The following is a 21229-nucleotide window of genomic DNA, read 5'->3' on the forward strand; positions in this document are numbered from 1 at the left end:
TGAAGCAGGGTGTGAACAGGTAGGAAGCTGGAGAGGTGTGGATCTGAAGGGCGGCTGTCATGTAATCTCTCTGCGTCTCATAGATACCACTTTACAAGCTTGTCTACCACAGCTTGGATATTCACTGCAGGGGATGAAGATTCCATTGTGCTGAGTCCCGCTGAATGTCGGAGACAATACTGATTTCAGAGATCTTTGACTCTGGACCCCAGTTCATGCCACTTAGGGGCTCCAAGCAGCCAAGTGCCTTTTCCCCCAGGTAGAACACCTTCTGGCTCAAGACATGACAGAGTCTTCCTCCTACTGCTGCCAGCTGTGCTTTCCTCCCCCAAATTGGTGCCCCTGATCAATGTGCCTTGGCTGCTGTGGCTTCCACAGGCAGGCCTGACAAGGCCAATGTTGCTGCTCAGAACAGAGCCAGACCCTTATTCACCAGCAGCCTACAGGTAGAGGTGATTATCTTCACTGATGCAAATGGGAACACGAAGGCTCAGAGACATTAAATCACTTGTCCCAAGCCACCAAGCTATAAGTGGTGAGCAGAATTTGGAACTGGTCTGATACCAAAGCCATTATAATTACACAAGAGTTTCTCCTTCCCTGTCGGTATTAAAATTCTTATTACAATCTCTCAGATATGCTGTCAGGTTCCTTATCTACCCTTTTCTTGATTGCAAGTTTCCTGAAGGTTGGATTTGAGGCCTTGGAGGGGCCTTTCCAAGAGTTTCCCTTCAGTTTCCTGGCTAGGAAGGACCAAATCCAGCCACCTCACCTCCACTGCCAGTGTGTTGTAAGACTCACAAGAGCCTGCTTCATCCAGTTCCATCCCCAGAATTTGAAACAGCCTTTCATGCCACAGTTTGATTAAGGGAATAGCAATAATTTCTGTTCCCCTCAGAGGAACTCATAATTTTTTAAGAAAAACAATTTTTTTTTCAGGTGACCCATTGTGTATCTGAGCATCTTAACTATGCTATTTCAGTGAGGTTCCTTGTCTTCCTACCCAGACTCCCACTGTGTGCTGTTTTCTGTTTATATTCATTTCTGTCACTCTCATTACCATTTTAATGTTCAATTTCCATGCTAAATGAAATAGGTTTCTCTCTCTCTCTCTCTCTCTCTCTCTCTCTCTCTCTCTCTCTCTCTCTCTCTCTCTGTTCTCTCCTTTCAAACACCAGTAAAGCCAGTGACAAGTCTTGTGGATTCTGCCAATGGAGATGAACGTGTTCATTAGCTAAAGCTCCAGCTTCAGACTAGCGTCCTAATGAATCACCAGGCTTTTATTATGTCTCTTTGCTAAAAGCATAGTTCTCTCTGCAGCCAGGTGGCTCTGGCTCTGCGCTCCTGAAGTAATCTGGATCCTGTCACCAATTACTCTTCTCCTTCCTGGCAGCAAATAGAAAAGGCAATTTTCAAAGTGTTTCTATTGATCACAGGGCATTTTCTCCAGAATATCACTTTCTATATAAAAGGGCCCAGGATTATTTCCAGTTAACATAGCCAAGAAATTTTAGAGACAGAAGTCAATTTACATAGTGGTCACTTTATAATTTGGAGTCAACAAACTTGAGTGTGAATCCTAACTGTCTTTTACTACTATGAACTAGAGGAAGATGTTAAATCTCTTTGAACCTCAGTTTCTCCCTTTGTAAACCAAAAATATTAGTGCACAGATCTGTTAAAAGGATTAGAATTAATCTTTTAGGAATTAACTATACAGAGCAAATTAGCATAGTTTTGACTCAGGAAGTTCTTTTTTTTTTTTTAACTACTTATCATTATCACTAGGAAGTTCATCTACTTGTCTGTCTTCAGGGTAATCTGATATATTTCACTTTCTTTTGAGATTTTTTTTTCTATAGAAGTTCCCATTCTTTCTCAAAGATAGGATGTGATATTGCTTTCATAACTACTCTGGATCTTTTATAATTGAATGATAAAATTAAAGCTTAACAGTATGGAGATTCTTCAGAAAACTTAGAATGGAACCAAGTTAAACTTGGCTATCCCACTCCTCGATTTATACCCAAAGGACTTAAAAAATCAGTATACTACAGTGACACGGCCACATCAGTATTTATAGCAGCTCAATTTACCATAGCTAAACTACGGAACTAACATAGGTGGCCTTCATTGAAGGGATAAAGAAAATATGGTATATATACACAATGGAATATTATTAAACCTTAAAGAAGAATGAAATTATGGCATTTGCTGGTAAATGGATAGAGCTGGAGAATGTCATGCTAAGTGAAAAAGGCCAATCTCAAAGAACCAAAGGCTGAATGTTTTCTCCAATATACGGATGCTAATTTACAATAAGTGGAGTGGGATAAGGAAGAATAGAGGTACTTTGGATTCAGCAAAGAGGAGTGAAGGGAGAAAGAGGGTGTGGGAGTAGGAAGGATAATACAATGAATTGGACATTATGATCCTATGTGCATACACGACTAATGTAATTCTACATCATGTACAATCAGAAGAATGCGAAGGTATGCTCCATTTATGTATGATGTATCAAAATGTATTCTACTGTCATGTATAACTATTTAGAACAAATAAAAAATTAAAGCTTAAAGAAATTTCAGTTGATTTTTTGTTTTCATTTAGCCTTCTTCAATAAGATGATTATGTTTTCATTACAGAACGATGAAGTGGAGTTTGTGCGAACGGGCTATGGGAAGGATATGGTAAAAGTTCTCCATATTCAACGAGATGGAAAATATCACAGCATTAAAGAGGTGGTGACTTCAGTGCAACTTACTCTGAGTTCCAAAAAGGATTACCTGTATGGAGACAATTCAGACATCATTCCTACAGACACCATCAAGAACACAGTTCATGTCATGGCAAAGTTCAAAGGGGTAGGCATCATTCTTCATAGGTGCTGCCAATGTAATGTAGAATTCACTGTAAGATAGCTTGGGGGTGTTGCTTGATTTTTAAAGTTTTCATTACTTTTTCACCTATTTTTTGACATTTAAGCCATTTTTAAAGTTTTCCTTTCTACCACAAGATTCTTAGTCTTGCAAAAAAAAAAAAAACAAACAAACTTATATTTGCTTTTTCTTTCTTTCTTTCTCCTCTTTTTTCTCTCTTTTTCAATCTTTTAGACTAATAATCGTATAGAACAAATGAACATGTTATTACTAATTACAGGGAAATCAGAATCCTGGGAGGATTTTAGAATGCAATTTAACACACTTTGTCATCTCTCTCTTTGAGCCCTATCATTTATTGTTTCTTTTAGAATAATGTGAATTTATAGTAGAAGGTAACATTTCTCTTCTTGTTACCTGGAAGAACATCTTGAAAATGAGATACATTCCTCTTTTATTGTTGAAATCTACTTTCAAGATTTTAATGCCTTCCTAGCTTACTCCCTTACCACTTACTTTCCATAAGTGGTGGTTAATTGTACTCTTCAAGAGTGACCTAGATCTGATAGAACATGATACTTTTATACTTCCACCTCCAGTTTCTTCAAATATGAATGGAGCTGTGCTGGTGGGCAGTTCTAAATAAGTATTATTTGCCAAGAAGTCTGTCTAAAAGGCAAGAAATATAGACTCAAAGCTTATTTTTTTTTCTGCATGAAATCTATATCCATAACACATTAAATGAACATACTAATTGCAATGTAATTTCTATAAGGCCTATTTCCACTCTGAACCTTTCTCTTGCAAATTATAATGGCCCAGCAAAAGGAAAAGGCTGTGGAAAAAGAAATTGCTCTTAAAAAAATTAGAATATAGGCCTGTACTCTGATATGGAAAAGGGCCAGCTACCAGAGTTTCCTGTATTTTCTATTCTGGGGAAAAGTGAAGGAATGGGCCTGAATGTCAAAGCAATTTAAGTTTATTCATTAGAGATGGAGTGACCATATAATTTCTTATCTAAACCAAGATACTTTTGAATGTGAAATTGGATGCTATTAATAATTATGCTGGGACAAATACAAAACAGAACTAGGTTGGGGAAACCTTCAAAATAGACAACCTTAATTATATAAAGCTATTAGTAATTCACAGACCATACTAGCACTTTAAAATATTGTCTGGAGATTAATCTAGAGAATTTGTGAGAATGTGGTGAACAGGTTTCTGGGAGGGCAAAGCTGGGGATTATCAACAGAAGACCCATTTTCAAGGCAAGGCAGGTGAGATATTTCTTCATTGATATTTTTCCATGGGGAACCAGCAGACCCAGTTGCAGTGCTATGGAGGGTACTGTGATTGGTGTAGGTGATAATTGAGTTTACTATGAGAAAAATCTGAATGACAAGTACCTTTTTGCTCATCCACTGCTATATCCTCTCCTGAAAGACAGGTTTCTTTAAAAAACAGGTTGGACTCTCAGCTGGGGATGGTAATCTATGAACACTTGGGAGCTCCAATGAGAACTTGGTATAGGGATCAGTTTGTCTTTCTAATTCTTTTTCTTTTATTCTATAAAGCAACTGACCAGGATAGAGCTCAATGAGCATTTTTAAAAATATTTTTAAATGGGGAAAGTATTTGTGATCACTAGCATTTTGTTTCTTCTTACAGATCAAAACCATAGAAAACTTTGCTTTGAATATCTGTGAGCATTTCCTTTCTTCTTTTAACCATGTCCTCCGAGCTCATGTCTACGTGGAAGAGATCCCTTGGAAGCGTTTTGAAAAGGTTATCTCACTCATTTATGTTCCTGGTTTAATTAAAAAGGTTTGCTTTGTTATATATGCTAAAATCTTATTGAAACCAAAATTTTCCCTAATTTTCAGAATGGAGTTAAACATGTTCATGCATTTATTCACACTCCCACTGGAACACACTTCTGTGAGGTTGAACAGATGAGGAGCGGTAAGAAACCATTTTTTTTCTCTTTTAATTCTATGAAGGCAATAGCATGTTTTTTTGTCGTCTAAATAATTCTGTTTATTAACATGTACAAAAGCTGTAGAGAATATTTAAGGATTTTAAATCTGAAATGGGAATGAACATTGTGACTTTGGATTACATTAAAGAATTATCTACTTTTGCTTGAAAATATAAAAGTGGAACAATTAATTTTGTAACACAATCTGGAGGTTGAGTGAGACAGATGATTTTTGTTATCCAATTTTGAGGTGAGGGGCGGGGGTGGGGGGAAGGCCCAAAGTGACAAAAACCCAAATCTCTGAATTTTCTCATCAATATTTTTTTGAACCATATCATGCTATAATTACAGTAATTTCTATAGGAAATAGTTACTAAATAACTGTTAAGTTTTCTTGATACTTTATTTGCATAATAAACTGTTGATAATAATGAATCTTATTTAAAAAAAATAACCATTATATAATTCTAGTTACCAAGAAATTTATAAATTAATGGTAGAACATTATTACAATACAGACCTAATGAGTACTGATAATTAAGTGGAACAATATTAAAATCCCCAAATCCATATTCCACTAATTTTTTGAGGATGTCAGAGCAGAGTTAAATAATCCACTATGATTTAGACAAGACGGCTTCTAAAACCATGGAGGCAAAGGTGGAAGAAATATCTCTATCCCAATTAAAAAAGTAAGCTTCAATGATCATTATAAATTCATAGTATAGACTCTGAACATTTTTTTCTGAAATTCCCTTTCCTTTTTGTCTATGTCTCTTTATCATTCTTCTCTAGCCATCTTCAGTAAGAATTTGAGATGGCATCTGAGAGATGTCTGAAATACTATAAGGTCAATAAAATGAAAGGTCTCTTTTCATTCTGAGTTGTGTTGGATAATGCCCCTTTTAGAAAGTTCTGGTATACCAGCTATCATTTAATATTTTTAACACAATTCAGAGTCTAGATATAGATAGGGCCTTCCCAGTGTTTAGTTATGGTTACATGAAAGATTGAACAGCTGTATTAAGTTGAAAGAAATGATTTTTATCCTCTAAATGTGAAGTTGCATCATATAACTCTGTGTTTTTGGTTAAAATGGAAATAACTTCTGTCCCTCCTACCTTCTACTTCTCCTCTTTTTCTTCCTCTTTATCTTCCTTCTTTCCTTCCTTCTTTCTTTTCCTTAGGAGGAGAGAGAAGAAACTTTTCTTGACTGTTAAGCCAGTGTTTTCCTACCCAAACCACAGTGACTACCCTCATAAAACAGAAACTCTGAACCAGCTCTGTCTAACTGAAATAGACGTCAAATAACATACATAATTTAAAAATTTTTCTAGTAACCACACTAGAAAAACAAAAAAATGAGAAAAATTAAATTTGATGATATATTTCTTTTTTTTTTTTAAAGAGAGAGAGAGCACGCGAGAGAGAATTTCTTAATATTTATTTTTTTAGTTTTCGGCAGACACAATATCTTTTGTTTGTATGTGGTGCTGAGGATCTAACCCGGGCCGCGCGCATGTCAGGTGAGCGTGCTACCGCTTGAGCCACATCCCCAGCCCATGATATATTTCATTTGACCCAAAATATCAAAAATATCTTTATGCAATAAATGTAAAAATAACAAATAAAATTTTTTTTTACATTCTTTAAAAAAAAATATTAAGTGTTATCTCAGTGGCTTAGGAGGCTGAGGTAGGAAAATCACAAGTTCAAAGCTAGCCTCAGCTAGTTAGTGAGGCCCTAAGCAACTTAGCTAAGACCCAGTCTCAAAAACAAAACAAAATAATTAAGTCTTTGAAATCCTGTGTATATTTTATATTTATAGCACATCTTAACTCATACTCATCATATTTCAAGTGCTTACTAGCCACATGTGACTGGTGGCTACTTTATGGATCAACGTACCTCTCAACTGGTTTTCAAAGATGTTCAGGACACCGAGCACAGTCCTCATTTCATTTTCAGTTATATAAAATAACAGCAGGGGATAGAATTAGACTTCAGGAGAGCTGATTAAAAATTTTTAAAAATTTATGAAATGTTTATGTAAAGAGTTTGTGTCATTCATTCCTATATCATTCATCCAACCATTAGATTTTAGACACATATTACATACACAAGGGACTGTAGATAAAGAGATGAGCATTGCTGATGTTCTCCCTGACCCTAGTAAGTTTACAGGAGATGAAGGGAACCAGATCTATGAACAGATTCACTGCAATATGAGGGACTAAACACCATAACCTAGGGATTGAAGGAATGATAAGGGAACAAAAAGCACAAAAAAATAACTCTGCCCTGGAAGCCTGAAAGTCTGACAAGGGAGAAGAAATATTCCAAATGACGTTTGAAAAATAATTCAGAACATGCTGGGCATGGAGAAAGGGGCATATAGGGAGAAGAAATGGGACACATACAGGTAGGATTCACAAAGGAGTAGAAGAAGGAAATTGAAATGTTTTGAGCATCAGCCTCAGGCAGAGCAGTGTGTTAGGCAAATATTTGATTGTTGAAAAGACAAAACATTTGAGGACCAGGAACGGGTTCAGTGGGTCTGGTTCCTAGATTGGAAGAGGTGGAGATGAGGATGAAGAAGTTGGCCCAGACTGGACTCTGAGGGGCTTTATGGGCTGTATAAACAAGTTTAGTGTAACTCCAGGGCATTTTCCTCCCACAATGGTTAATCCCAGAGATCTTGGGGACAGAATGAATTCTTTGAATCTGAGCTCCACTAGCTAATAATTTTGTGGTCAGGAACAAGTGAGTTATACAATTTAAGTGAGTTTTTATTTGCAACATGAGGATGCTAGTGCCTAGTCTATATTGTCCAGAGAAATGAAGGAGACAAGTATTAAATTAATTTTATTAGAGCACTTAGCACAGTGCCTGGCACACAGGAAGCTCTGCTTAGAGAGTAGCTATAATTATTGTTTAGTATGACAATGGAGAACCACAGGAATCTTTAAGGGTCAGTTGAGTGAGTGAGGGTGTGTGCGTGTCTGCGTTTTTGTTCAGTAACTCTGACCAAGGTCTGGTGAACAAGGCTTCTGGAGAAGGAGGCCACAGTGAGACATTTGGAGAGATGAAGATGTGACGGGGTCTGAACTAAGGCAGTAGAAGTAGACATGGAAAGATTCAGAGGTTGCTTTGGGCATCGTGTGAAGACGTGTGCAGTGGTAACCAGTGGGTCTCAGTGTTTGGGTAGGGCTGGGAGGTTGGAGGGAAGGAGGAAATAAAGAAGCCCCCAAAGGGGGAGGACGGAGGAATCAACTAATGACATAGACAAGGAGGATGTTTATGGGGGAGGGTAGTGAGTTTCAGAGTATGGGATAGAGAAATATCTGGGGACCATCATCACACTGATAGATCAAACATAGGAAAGGAGATCTTTCCAGAAAAGCACATTAGATGAGAAGAGGAAAGATGAGGGCCTGGTGGAAATTTCTCAAAGAGTGAGACAGGAGAATGGTCAAAGGGGAGGTGTGGGGCAATGATGTCATGAAAGCAGAAGGAAAAAAATATAATTCAAGAAATTAGGGATAGATTTTGAGGTGACAAAAGGCATAACAAATTGGTCTGTATGTAATAGCCCATCACAAGAAGCTTCTTTTTGTATAAGTCAAGTTCAGTGTTCGTTTGCGGGAGCTCTGCTCCATGAAGTTATTCAGAAATCAAGGCTAATGACAACTTTATATTTTTAGTCTTTACTTTTTGGGGTTACTTGGGAGTTGATTCCTATGCCGGGCAACTAGGAGAGGGAGAGATATTAGAGGAGAAAAAGGAAGGGGCAAAACCTTCCTTTTTCTTCCATCAGCACCAGGCCTGAAATGACACAGTGGAACAGAGCACTTTTACTGGGGAGGGTCACATAATCACTCTGATTGCAAGAGAGGCAGCAAAATGCAGTCTGGTGTGCCCAGGAAGAAGAGGAAACAGTTACGTCTCTGCCACAGGAGGGTTAAGAAGTTTGGAAGTTAAGAAGTTAAAAGAGGACCCAAACAAACTAAAAAACTCTGCTATTAGCAAATAGACATCATTGGTGACTTTTACAAAAATACTTCTAGCACAGCTATCTAGGTTGAAGTGAAATGGCCAATGACCTACTGACCATTAAAAAAGAAAAGAAAAGAAAAGAAAAGCTTCTATTTTTCCAGAATTACCTGGAATTAGTATCTACCTGAATTCTAATAACTTGGCTACTGTAGAATGGAAAACCTAACCAGGGCAATCAGGTTAAACCTTTTCTTCCTGCAGAAAGCTACAGAGTTTCTGGAGACTGAGGTCACTATGGCCTTGTTCCCAGAGGCTCCAGATTGAATCATCTAAAGCCTGGCCCTCCTCTAAGGTCATGTAGGGCTGGCAGGGATCAGGGTATGGGAGGAGGCATCTTTTGCCCTAAGTGTACACAGGTACACATGTGCACAAGTATGTGAATGTGTGTGTCTTCCGGGGTTGTGATACAAGGAAAATGTTTGTACACGTCCCTCTTTGGAGAGTAGGGATATATTTTCTTTGATAGCCAAGTTTAATTCTTAATTTGCTTATTATCTAAGAGCTAAAACTGCAGGAATTGTGACCATGAGTCAATATTATAAGCATTGTCATAAGAAATGCTGTTGTGTGGGTTTAACAGAAGAAAATAATCATCATCTTAAACACACACACACATCAACTCCAATTGTGAAGGCTGCTGTTACAAACCTGAGTATTGTCTTTTATGGGGGGCTGACTAGATCATGAGAATTCTTCCCCCTCAAACACACGCACTTAGTCACTAATTCCACTATTCAACTCCCAAAAGGGATTTTTTTTTTCCAGCAGGATATGTCACTGGGCTTCTTCTGATAGAATGGGTTCACTGCTATCTATCAACCATCAAATAGTTGTAGAAAGCCTACTGAGTCTCTGGGGCCATTTTAGGCCTTGGGAATTGCTCTAAGCCTCTCATTACATTATTTCCTCCTAGGGAATCTTGAAAGCCATGTCATTGAGCTGTATTTTTAGGTATTCCAAAGTCTTCTGGTTCATTGAGTAACTCTTGACGAGAGGAAGAAATTTGTTGACCTGAACAGCTGAGGGCTGCTCTTGTGTTGGTGACTTTCCTAATCTTGAGAGGGGAGCTAGGCTCTGCAGATGTGATGCAGTCTGTTGGGTGAGGTGTCATATAGAATCTGGATCTTTGACTTTCTCGCAGTGTCTCTGTTGAACTACAAACTTAGCTGAGCTTTGACATCACTGGGGTGGTTGAGTCACTAATGAACTTAATCAGCCCGAAACCTCTGCACTGTTTGTATTAGAATTCATAATTCTTTATGCATCACATTTCTCCTATTCTGACACTAATTATAAAAATTCAGCTAAAGCATAGCTAAATAGAGAAATGGAAGATGGAGTAGAGATCACAAGTAAGAGATACTGTCTTCTAGTAGTAAAGAAAAAAAATAGCAACACACGGTTAATTGATGTGAAGGGGTGGTATTATGGCAGAGGGCTGATGAAATCAAAGTCCAGGAGGAGAACAGATTTAAGAGGTGACAAGCTTGACAGGTGGGGAGGGGAGAACCAGGGTGGAGATGGACTCTGCCAAGGAGCCTATTGATGTCCTTCTGGTATCAAGATGCAAGGTCTTCATTTTCTCCATGAGAAAAGTTCTTGGCAGACCAAGGTCTTACAATCACCTTAATCATTTCTTAGTTGTACCAAAGCCTGACTTTCTCCCATCCAGGTGATGTCATCTCTCCCCATACAGAATCACAGGGAAGGGGCTTTCATGCACGTTGCATGAGCTAAATGGACTCTCAAAGGCAGATACAATTTAATTGATCTTCACTTTTTTTCTAGCACTTTACAAGTTTGAAATATTCTAGTAGAATGATTTATATAGTTTTAAAATATCCTCCTTTTAGCTATTTGTGTCCTTTTTGGAGGTGTTAAATGTGGAAGCAATTATCCTCTTCATGACAGTTTTTTTTTTCTTGGCTCAGTAAAGCTTTGTGCTTTGTGACACCTGATGCGTAGGTAAAGGATTGGGCTTATTTTCTATTAATTTGCTGTGAGTTCTTTCCCTTAGAGAGCTAAAGGGTAGATGTATGCTTCTCTAAGAGATAAACTGCAGTCTGTTAAGTGTGTAGGAGGACACTAAGAGCTAGAAAAGATTATGTTCTAACAAAGTAAAATGTGAAAAATCTTCCTTTAGCATTACTCCATAACCATGGCAGAAAGGAGGACAGAAAAGCTGATTAAGTGGTTTCACAGGAAGTAACCTAGAAAAGGACAGTCTTCTTGGTTGAATTACTTCTTGTTAGTCTAAACTGGAATCTCTTGGAGTGCGTGTGAGGCATCATATTTTTAGTTGATGGCCCCATGAATTTGAAAGCCTCAGGTCCCTACCAGTGTTTTGGAAGCTGGGGTACTGCCAAACAGAAGAGATAAAATAAGCTCTCTGATTTCATCCAGTGTGTCTAATGTATGCCAAGAAAAAAATTCTTTTAACTTCGAAGATAATAGTTTTTTGTTGTTGTTCATGAAACGATGGAAGCACCAGAGGAGATGGTTTGTGCTCTGCCAAAACTTGTGGCAACAGTTAATTGTTTGGGGGAACACGAGATATTTTATGCTGTGGGAAACTGTTGCCAAAACACACTACAAATGCAACCGTTTTCTCCATTTTCAGACTCCAGTAAAAAAAGAGTAGATAATTTTAAAGTGGCCTAGGGAGACTGACACTCCTCTGATATCAATAAATCTCATCTCAGGGCTGGCAATGGACTGGACGGCACAGGAGAAGTAGTTTTCAGAACCCAGTGAGGCTTTTGAAAAGCATGGGAAACATTTACAGTTGGTTGAAGTCAATAAGAAAAAGTCAATTTTGGTAAAATCACCGCAATGACTTACAGAGTACCTTCTATATGCAGCTGTCTATTAAGCCCTTCATATGAATTGTATCGACTCCAGGGAACAGGTATGATTGTCATCTCCATTTTACAGGTGAGAAAAATGAGTAGAAAGAGGTTAGGTAATTTCTTCAAGGTTATAGTGATCATAAAATGGGAGGTTGAAGAACCAGGAAAAAACTGAGATTTGAATTTAGGGAAATCTGAGTCCCAAAGCTGCAGAATCCACAACCACTTTGCAATGCTGCATTCAGGAATCCTTCTATGAATAAGCCCACTGGACAAGCCAAAATCTAATTGGATTACCAGATGCAGACAATCAAGGCCAGCTATATTGGAAAAGATGATGCAGGTTAAGATTGTCTTTGGTTATTGTTCACCTTTTTATTCCCATCCCATGGTTTCTACTACTTGTTTTAACTCCACTCTCAATTGCAAACCTATGTTTCATTCCTATAGGATTTTTTTTCTAGGAGGATTTACTACTAGAGGTAGATTATATTTATTTACAAATGCTAAAGACAGATTATTATTATTATTATTATTATTTTGTGGTGCTGGGAACTGAACCCAGGGCCTTGTGCATGTGAGACAAGCACCCTGCTTACTGAGCTATATCCCCAGCCCTGAAGACAGAAATTTTTAAGGAGTAAGAGCATTTCTAAGACAGAAGCCATTTCTAAAACTGATGCTTCAATCTCCATTTCAGATCAACAAAAATTGTATTTTCAGGCTGGGACCAGAGACCTTCAAAGAATACAGGAAAATGAGAGGCAGCCACCTTTTCATCTCTTGGAAAGGACTTTTACAGTACAGAAATGGGGAAAAAGAGTTAAAGGGAGGAGAAAACATTGCACAGATGGAGAGTGATATAAAAAGGGGGCAGAAAAGCATGGAATCTCATATGTGGTGCTGAATTTAAACTCCACCTCTGCCAGCTTCTAGCCATGTGACGATGGGCCGATGAATAAAAATCACCTGCATAAAAATACCTACTTTCTAAACTTCTGAGGATTAAGTAAGATAAAGACTGAAAAAGGCAACAGCCAAAGGCATGATAACTACAGACAGGACATTTTCAGCCAATATTGATCCTCCTCTCCTCTCCCCTTTCCACATGGTGTGTGAGAGTTGAAAGGAATCAGGAAGAGAAACAGGGAAAAATTGAGGGAAGTAAATTGTCTAGAAGAGAAAAAGACTAAGCTGTGAAACTCTTATTTCTTGACATGCATCAATCTTGCTATACTCATTTATTGAACAAATAACTATTGAAGACTTCTTCAATTCTCTTGGGTTTGATATTTAGACTCACCGCATTTAAAATACGAATTCTGTGGGGACCATGTCATTATACATTTAGGTCTGATAAACCCAGCCAACTGAAAGCGTTGAAGCATTGCTATCCTTCTCTTGATCTTTCTTCAGATGTAGCTCCCAATGAGAACTTCAGAAAGTGAAACGATTATCATTTTATGTTATACCACATTATCCTGGAACACTCTGCACAGAACAGTTTATTTAATCAGAACATATTTAATCATCAGATCTACCACTAATTTCTGGTCATTGTGCCTTCTGGTAGGTGCACCCATATAGCACTAAAAATATCAAAATATGTCATTGTTTACCTGTCTCTGAAACCCACACCTCCTCGGGGAACTGCAGTGATTAAATCCACAAAGGTGATGTGAACCAATGGATGCTTAAGAATGTTCTTGGGGGTGAATACATATATGAGCATAGGAAAGTTATAACTGCTTCATTCTCCCCCTATTTCCATCCCTCCTCCCTTCCTTCCATTCCCCTTTGTCTGATTCAATGAACTTCTACACTTCCCCTCCCAATCCTCCCTTGTTAGCATTCACATATCAGAGAGAACATTCTACCTTTGGTTTCTTTAAATTGGGAATCGAGTTACATTCCTGGTCTTCAACTAAGACCATGTAGTAGTGATACCTGAGACTTCTGGCCTTTAATTTTTAGGCTAAACAGGCCAAGAGGGACATGTATTTTTCAGGACCAAACTAGAGACTGAAAGGAGGTGGTTTTAATAATCCTGGTGTGGCACTTTGCTATTGGGACTTCTCTGAGTGCATTGTCCACTGTCCTCACCAGTCTGTGCATACAAAAAGGGTCATGATAATGTTGATTCCTGAATTTTCCTAATCTTATGGCTTTCTCACTGTTAAACTGCTAGACTTGTGCAGTTAAACTCTCCCACCTTTGGGCAGCCTCGAAGGGCTGTTTGTCTCACGTGGCATCCATTGGGTCAATTGCTACCTCTCTAGCCTGCCCTGTTCTCTTCAGGCTCCACTAAACTGCTGGAGCTTTTGTGGGTTCCATATAGAAAGAGAAAGGGAATACTCCTCTCCCTAATTCTGTGTCCCACCTGTCACCTGGGCCCTGAGCCATAACTTCTTGGCACACGAGTAAAGGGTTTCCTTGGATTATGCCTGCTACCCCTCTACCTGCCCTATCACCTTATGAGAGGACAGTTATGATGGGGGAGCCATACCATCCCCTCCATTTTTTCAACTCTCCCCTGTCTCCCCGAGGTACCCATGAACAAACCTCAGCCAAAAAAGTAAAGTCTTCTCCATCATCCAAATAAATAAATAAATAAATAATCTAGGTGGATACAATTTAGGCAGATCCATGCCTGTGAATCACAGCCTCATCTTCCCAGTTTAAATTTAGGCTCAGCCAGGCGCACGCTGCTACCCATTCATGAAGTTGTCTGGATTTCCTGAGCTAATAACCACAGGGGTACTGAGGTGTCACCAGGATCTAGTGGTGTTCAAAGTCACCGGTCACTGTAGATAGTCAACATGAGGGCTACCCCTCCCCCCCCATAAAGGGGTCACAGTAGTAGAGAGAAGATCTGCTCCTGAGGAGCTTATTAATTTATTTCAGCATGATTTTTCATCAAATGAGACGGAGCTTAAAACTTGTAGAGTAATTTGAGGTCTTTGATTCCAGAATGAATGACTGGAGATCCTATTTCAAATAGAGAGGTAAGAGAAGATGAAGTCATAAACAGAACATTGCCTTCTTACTGACATCTAGCACCTTGTGTAAGCTGAGAATTTATTTCTGTGGCTTTCAACACCATATGAGGGTTTATTCTCAGACTTTCAGTTTTCTTAAAGCAGGAGAAGCAGGGATTCATGGAATCCAGATATAAGGAAAAGCATAACAACCTTATCAATTTGAGGAGACAGAAAGACGGAAAACGTGGGCAGAAGATGTAGTTCTTTGTGCAAAAACAGTTTGCCTCATTTTACTGGCCTGGGTCCACAGTGCTAGATGTCAGTAAGAAGGCAATGTTCTGTTTATGACTTCATCTTCTCTTACCTCTCTATTTGAAATAGGATCTCCAGTCATTCATTCTGGAATCAAAGACCTCAAGATCTTGAAAACAACCCAGTCTGGATTTGAAGGATTCCTGAAGGACCAGTTCACCACCCTTCCTGAGGTGAAGGACAGATGCTTTGCCACCCAAGTGTATTGCAAGTGGCGCTATCACCAGAGCAGACACGTGGACTTTGAAGCTACTTGGTATGACTGAGTGTTAGGATGTGAAGTGCAGGCAGGTGGTATCTGCCCTTTTCCCAGGGGCCTAGAATTCAGAGTCTTAGATATAAATGGAAAATTTAGAGGCTATTCAACTCAATCTCCCCATTGTTCAGAAATCTCTTCTTTATTTTGCTTAAATCAGAGTCTCTCTAGAGAGCATCAGAATCACCTGAAGGCTTGTTAAAATAAAGATCACTAGGCCTACCCCCGCAGGTTCTGATTCTGCAGGTCTTGTGGGGGAGACTGAGAAGTTGCCTTGGTTATAAACTCCCAGGTGATGCTGACGCTGCTGGACTTTAAGAAACACTGCATCACATGGAGATAATATCTAGCCTCAGTGCCTCACGGTGATGCTGAGATGGCTGAACCAGGGTGATCAACCTTTCCCAGTTTGCCAGGGACTTTCCTGGTTTCAACACTGAAATTCCCATGTCCCAGGCAACCCTTTGATCCCAAGCAAACTGGGACAATTGGTCAACCTAGGCTAAATGCAAAATAATAGGATATTCAGAGAAGTGCTCTGTAAATGGCAAATTCTTTAAAAAGGTAAAGGTATGATTATTATTATAATATCTTTGACAAGGAGTAATTAGGCTGCTGAACTCCCTGGGCTTGCTTTTTAACTAGGTATCTTATTTCTTCACTGAAGCTCTAATTGTTAGAAATTTCTAACCTAGGATGAGCCAGAATCTGCTCCTCCCCCATGTAGTTTCCTCCCACTGGTATAGTTTTTCTGTTTTTTTTTTTTTTTTTTTTAAATTATGTGATAGGTTTTAAAATGCTTGAGGACAACTTCACCTCAGTCTTCTGTTTTCCCTTTTTAATTTCAAGTACTCCTCTAGGCAGCAGGAGCCTGCTCTATTTATGTTGAAAAAAGCATGAGATTAAACATGCCAAAGTCAGGGTAGTGTTCTGGGTCTTTCACTTAAGACAAAGACTCAGAGTAGATCACAAACTTTTGCACTCAGATTCATCATCTCTAAATTGGGGAGAATAGTAGTGCCTGTTTCAGCTACATTGAGAAGTCAATGACAATGTCCCATAAAATGCTTAAGCTGAAGTTTGGCAGGGAGTAAAACTCCAAAGGCAACAACAGTCAAGGAACCAGCCTATCAGGGCTGTGAGTGGGTTAGAGTATTTGAGTGTTCGCTTCACAGGTTCTTCAAACATGGTGAGAGATTTACTTTAAAAAATTCATTAGGCCCTGGTGCCAATCCATGAAGACAGCCTGGTACATTCAGTGTTCGCTGAGTGGTATGTGTGTGTATGTGTTTGTATGTCTGTAGGGAAATGGGAAGTGAGTTTTGTTTTGCTTTGTTTTGTTTTTTGACATTATGGGAGAATAATCTCTTATAAAATCATCAATACGATTGTTTTCCGGGGGACAGAAATGTCACTCCTTAGTTTAATAATGTGTTCTTAAAATGTGGTTTCCTGAGAGTTGTTAGTCTCCTTCCCTGTGTTTCAGGGACACTGTTCGGGACATCATCCTGGAGAAATTTTCTGGGCCTTATGACAAAGGCGAGTACTCACCTTCGGTCCAGAAGACCCTCTATGACATCCAGGTGCTCACGCTGAGCCGGATTCCCGAGGTATGTTTTGTCACTTGCCATTCTGAGGATTTAGAGAACTTGTGTCTCCTGTCAGCTCTGAGAAAGAGTTGAGAGTTAAAATAGGAAAGTGGAAGACACATGAAAAATGACATCTGTTGTTGTTCAAAAGCTTGTTATAGCAAGTGAGAAGAGAGCAAAAATGGAAAAATCTGCTCAGCCTAAAAACACAGGCCACTGATAGAGTTCTTTAGTTTTGTTGAAAATGCTTTGAATCTTTTCAACCTGCCACTTATTTAAGTCATTCAGGACACTTCAATGCCTTGATGAGATAATTAGATGGAGCTTCTATGTTTTAGTGGTTCCAGAGAATGAAAGATAGTTGTAAAAGGGATTCATTCTATCAATCCATCTATTTATTTGATGTTATTGGTTATTATGCCTCTGGAAGTACACAAAGGATACAAAGATTAATTAGACAATATCCTACCCCCCAAAGTGAATAATTCAATGAACAAAGAAAATCTGTAAACACACAATACAATAGAAAGGTAGATTATGATGGAAATACAGAGAATGCATTTAACTCAGGCATTGGAGACAGGGATAGCCAGATTTTCCAGAGGGAGATGTGAATGTGTTCAGTCTTTAGGGACAAGTAGGGGTAATTTGGGCTTCTATGCTAGGGTGAGGGAGCAGAGTAGGTATGGCGGTAACAACATAATATTATTATTTACTACTAAGAGTCAACAATATATAGAGTACTAGAACTGAAAATCCTTCCATGTGAGTCCTTCCTTCTACATATATGACAGAAACTAATCAAGAGGGCCTTTGTAGACTTATTTATATAGCCTTTACTTTGTCCTGAGAGCCCTTAGGAGCCACTGAAGGATTTAAGGCAGGTGCGGTGTGGCCTGATTTGTACTCTGGAAAGAATACTAGGCCAGCAGTATGATGATGGGGATGGGCCTCCTCAGGCAAGGGGACCTGTTGGGATGCTGTTGCAGAAATATGTAAGGAGAGCCTGGGCCAAGCCATGATGGAGTTGGAAAGGAGAAGTACACCCCTTAGACCTGGACAAGAGGGTCTTGTGCCACTTGTCAGCACTTCAGAGAACCCCTTCAGACCTTCCTCTGGCTATGCCTCCTTCTGTTGGGTAAAGAGTTGGTGGCCCCAAGGCAACAAACTCTGCAGGGGCTCACACCGCCTCCCAAACTTCCTGCCCAAATAGCTCTGAGATTCCTTCCAGAACCTGGGCAAATCCCTTCTAGAGACCTATCTCCAGAGGGCACACGGTGCTATTGGTGTGTCCAGAGTTGGACCTGAGGGTGGACAATGGGGCAGATGTTTGCAGGAGGTATTGATGGGACTTGGCATGTGATCTGGAGTATCTGCCCACACGAGTCCAAGAAAAAGGGTAGAGTGGTCAGGAGCAGAGTTGGCTCTTTCCGTGGAGTGTGTTTTGAAATGACACTCCAAAGCACAAGAGGATTGACATTAAAACCTGGCCTTCCATGAAAGTATATTTGTCAGGTTAGGATAGACATATGTCACTTAACATTTTTAAGCTTGATTTATAACTTTTAAGTCTTTATACACGTGGGGACAGGCTTGGAGAGGAGGGAATGGAATGAGGAGGAGTTTAGGATGTTGACTGGTCTGTTCCTGGAGGCCAGTTGGATGCTGAACAGTTCTCCTAGGTTTCTAACTTGAGGAGCACTTATTTTTTCAGAGAAGCAGGTTTTGTATGCTGAGGGGAGAGAAGTGGGCCACCATCTAATAATAGGACTAGCCAGAGAGAACAGAGTTGGGCAGTAGAGGAACACCAGAGGGTGTCTCGAGGACACAGCTAGAAATTGTGTAAAGGTCTAGTGGGGGATGAGGGGAGTGGAGTGACAGAGAGGGTGAGACTCTCAGTTGCCCAATGTGATGCGTGCTATTGTGGATTCCAGATAGAAGACATGGAAATCAGCTTGCCAAATATTCACTACTTTAACATAGACATGACCAAAATGGGCCTGATCAACAAGGAAGAGGTAAGAGAAGTTTAAAAATACTTAAAGCACATTTCTGCTATCCCCTCCCCTCCCCACCTCAATGCCTCTTTGTAAACTTGAGATGATAATATCACTGACTAAAACTCTTTAACAGCTGCTGCTTTGGGGAATATTTATAGTTGCCACTGATTAGAGCCCTCTTAGACTATGGGACTTTCAATGCCTGAGGCTGAAGTACCCCAGAAGTGGACCAGTGATTACAGGGGAGGGTGGGAAGTTGCAGAGAGGAAGAGACAAAGAAGGAACAGAGTGTGCCCAAGGAAACAGCTCCAAGATCTGCTTCTCGGAAAAGTGCCACACAAGGCCGCCGCTTCATTATTCCTCCATCACGAGGTAATGAAGAGAAGATTCTATTTTCATTTTCTTTCATCATCTCTACCTTTTGATTAAGTAGTCAATTCAGTAGCACACAATACACCCAGGAAAGATGAAAGCATATTTGTGTTTCTAGTTGCAATTACAGGAGGCAAGATGAGGAAATTCATCTATTGAAAGGAAAGTTTTGTCTTGGAAAATGCACTGGCCCTGACGTGTTTTCAGCTGTGGCAGAAGGTGAAACCACTCAGTGTGTCTGACTAGGCAACCCGATGTCCTGACTGGTGGTCTGTGTGGTCAGTTCCTGGGAGATTAGAACTGTCTCTCCCCCATGGGCCACTTTCAAAATGGCAGAATTTCTCCATTGCATTAGTCTGAAAATAGCATTTGAGTCATTTCTTTTAGTATATGATAGGGAGTGAAATAGGAAAGGGGCCATCTATTGGCATGGCTCTGCTGCTGTAGACTCATATTTCTTGGTAGACAAAGATTAATAAAAGGGTCTCCAGAAGGTCCCACATTCTGGGCCTGCTAGCCAGTTGCAGGTGGATGCTGGAGGGTGACATTGAAAAACAAAGGTCACGCTTAGGTGTGTGTAGAGGTGATCTCAAGCCTGCTGTTGCAGGGGAGGGCAACTTTAGTTCCTTGCATTGTTTGTTCTATTAAAAGGAAAGGCTAAAATATTTGCCTCAGAGGAAAGAATGGAAGATGATTTCCAGAATTTCATTAATTAGGATTTAAAGTGTTATTCCTATGATTATGTGCTAAAGGGCCGGAGGGAGATCTGAGAGGAATCCTGGCCACATCCAAAGCAAATGGGCCCAGTCAGAAAAAGCATCAGGTATCATGACTAGGGTTTAGCTCAGGATCCCAGGCAAAGAGAGGAGGGTTTCTTTGGTGCTCCTGAGCCTCAGCCCTGCACTGATCCTTCTAAGGGCTTACTTGTGGGCTGAGGTCTCAGTCGCCTTCCCTCTGAGAAGTCAGACTCACAACCCCCTTCTAAATCCCAGCTGGGTTTCTGGAGGCCGAAAAGTCCAACTTACTTGGGTCAGGTCTCTGTATAAAGGCATCTGAATGGCTGAAGGAGTTGTCACTATACCTTGGAGATGACTGGAGCCACTCTCAGACCGTCACTCAGGTGGGTACAGAGTGGAGGCAACACCCAGGAAGCAGGAAGTCGAGGCCCACGGACAGCAAAGAAAAGTGACAAATGACAGGGTGAGAAGATAAAGGAACTCAGAAATCAGAGCTGCCTGGAGCCCTTAGCACTGTGCTGGCAGTCCTGTGGACCTCAGATGCTCTCGAGGGCATGGCTGGATTGTAGCATTGGATCAGGATGGATATGCAAAGTGAGTCATCAAGAAAAGGTCAAATTGTATTAACCATACTCTACTTAAAAGCAGGGACATATAATGCATTTTAGAAGCATTTATATCCCAGTGATTACAAATTAAAAAAAAAAAAACAAAAAAAAAAACCTCTTTAATTTTCTGGGAAACTGACTCATCTCTCAACTAAGGCCAGAAAAAAAATAAAGCAATTCCATGCTTGAAGTGACTTTACTATAGGGCATTTTACTGTTTAACAAATTGTTTTTGTTGTTGATTTAAAATTCATAGAAAGGAAAGGGCTATTTTGATGTCTCTGAAGTTACCATGTGTGTGTTTCTGGTTTTTTCCCCACAGGTCTTGCTGCCATTAGATAATCCATATGGTAAAATTACTGGTACAGTCAAGAGGAAGCTGTCTTCAAGGCTGTGACCTTGTGGTATAGGAATCCATTCTCAGTTGAGAAACGACTTCATTTGTGATGCTGCAGATTGTAGTGTGTTAGTCATTTAGTCACGCAACTTTTCAATGTAGTACATTGATTATTCACTTTCCTCCTGTACTTTTCTGATACTTGACTCAGCAAGGCATTTTGTGGATTACCTTATTAGTAATGATAACATGCTTTGTGAATAAAATTTACT

At 39.7% G+C, this 21229-nt stretch overlaps 1 protein-coding gene across 1 annotated transcript; it reads left to right on the forward strand.

Moving 5' to 3' along the window:
* The first annotated feature begins 164 nt into the window (after window positions 1-164).
* Window positions 165-21017, forward strand: LOC143404433 (uricase). Its single transcript, XM_076862573.1, has 8 exons — window positions 165-243; window positions 2611-2864; window positions 4551-4667; window positions 4766-4844; window positions 15128-15314; window positions 16801-16924; window positions 18838-18921; window positions 20943-21017. The coding sequence occupies exons 1-8, from the start codon at window positions 165-167 to the stop codon at window positions 21015-21017; spliced, it is 999 nt and encodes a 332-aa protein (XP_076718688.1).
* Window positions 21018-21229: the final 212 nt, after the last annotated feature.

This window comes from Callospermophilus lateralis, chromosome 7 (assembly GCF_048772815.1).
Source record: "Callospermophilus lateralis isolate mCalLat2 chromosome 7, mCalLat2.hap1, whole genome shotgun sequence".
Lineage (NCBI taxonomy): Eukaryota > Metazoa > Chordata > Mammalia > Rodentia > Sciuridae > Callospermophilus > Callospermophilus lateralis.

Bases quoted from the DNA above. Each gene is read 5' to 3' on its own strand.
- LOC143404433 (XM_076862573.1), top strand. From the start codon at position 165: ATGTCGGAGACAATACTGATTTCAGAGATCTTTGACTCTGGACCCCAG. The intron at 16,925-18,837 runs GTATGTTTTGTC...TGTGGATTCCAG, and splicing joins CGCTGAGCCGGATTCCCGAG to ATAGAAGACATGGAAATCAG. The intron at 18,922-20,942 runs GTAAGAGAAGTT...TTTTCCCCACAG, and splicing joins GCCTGATCAACAAGGAAGAG to GTCTTGCTGCCATTAGATAA.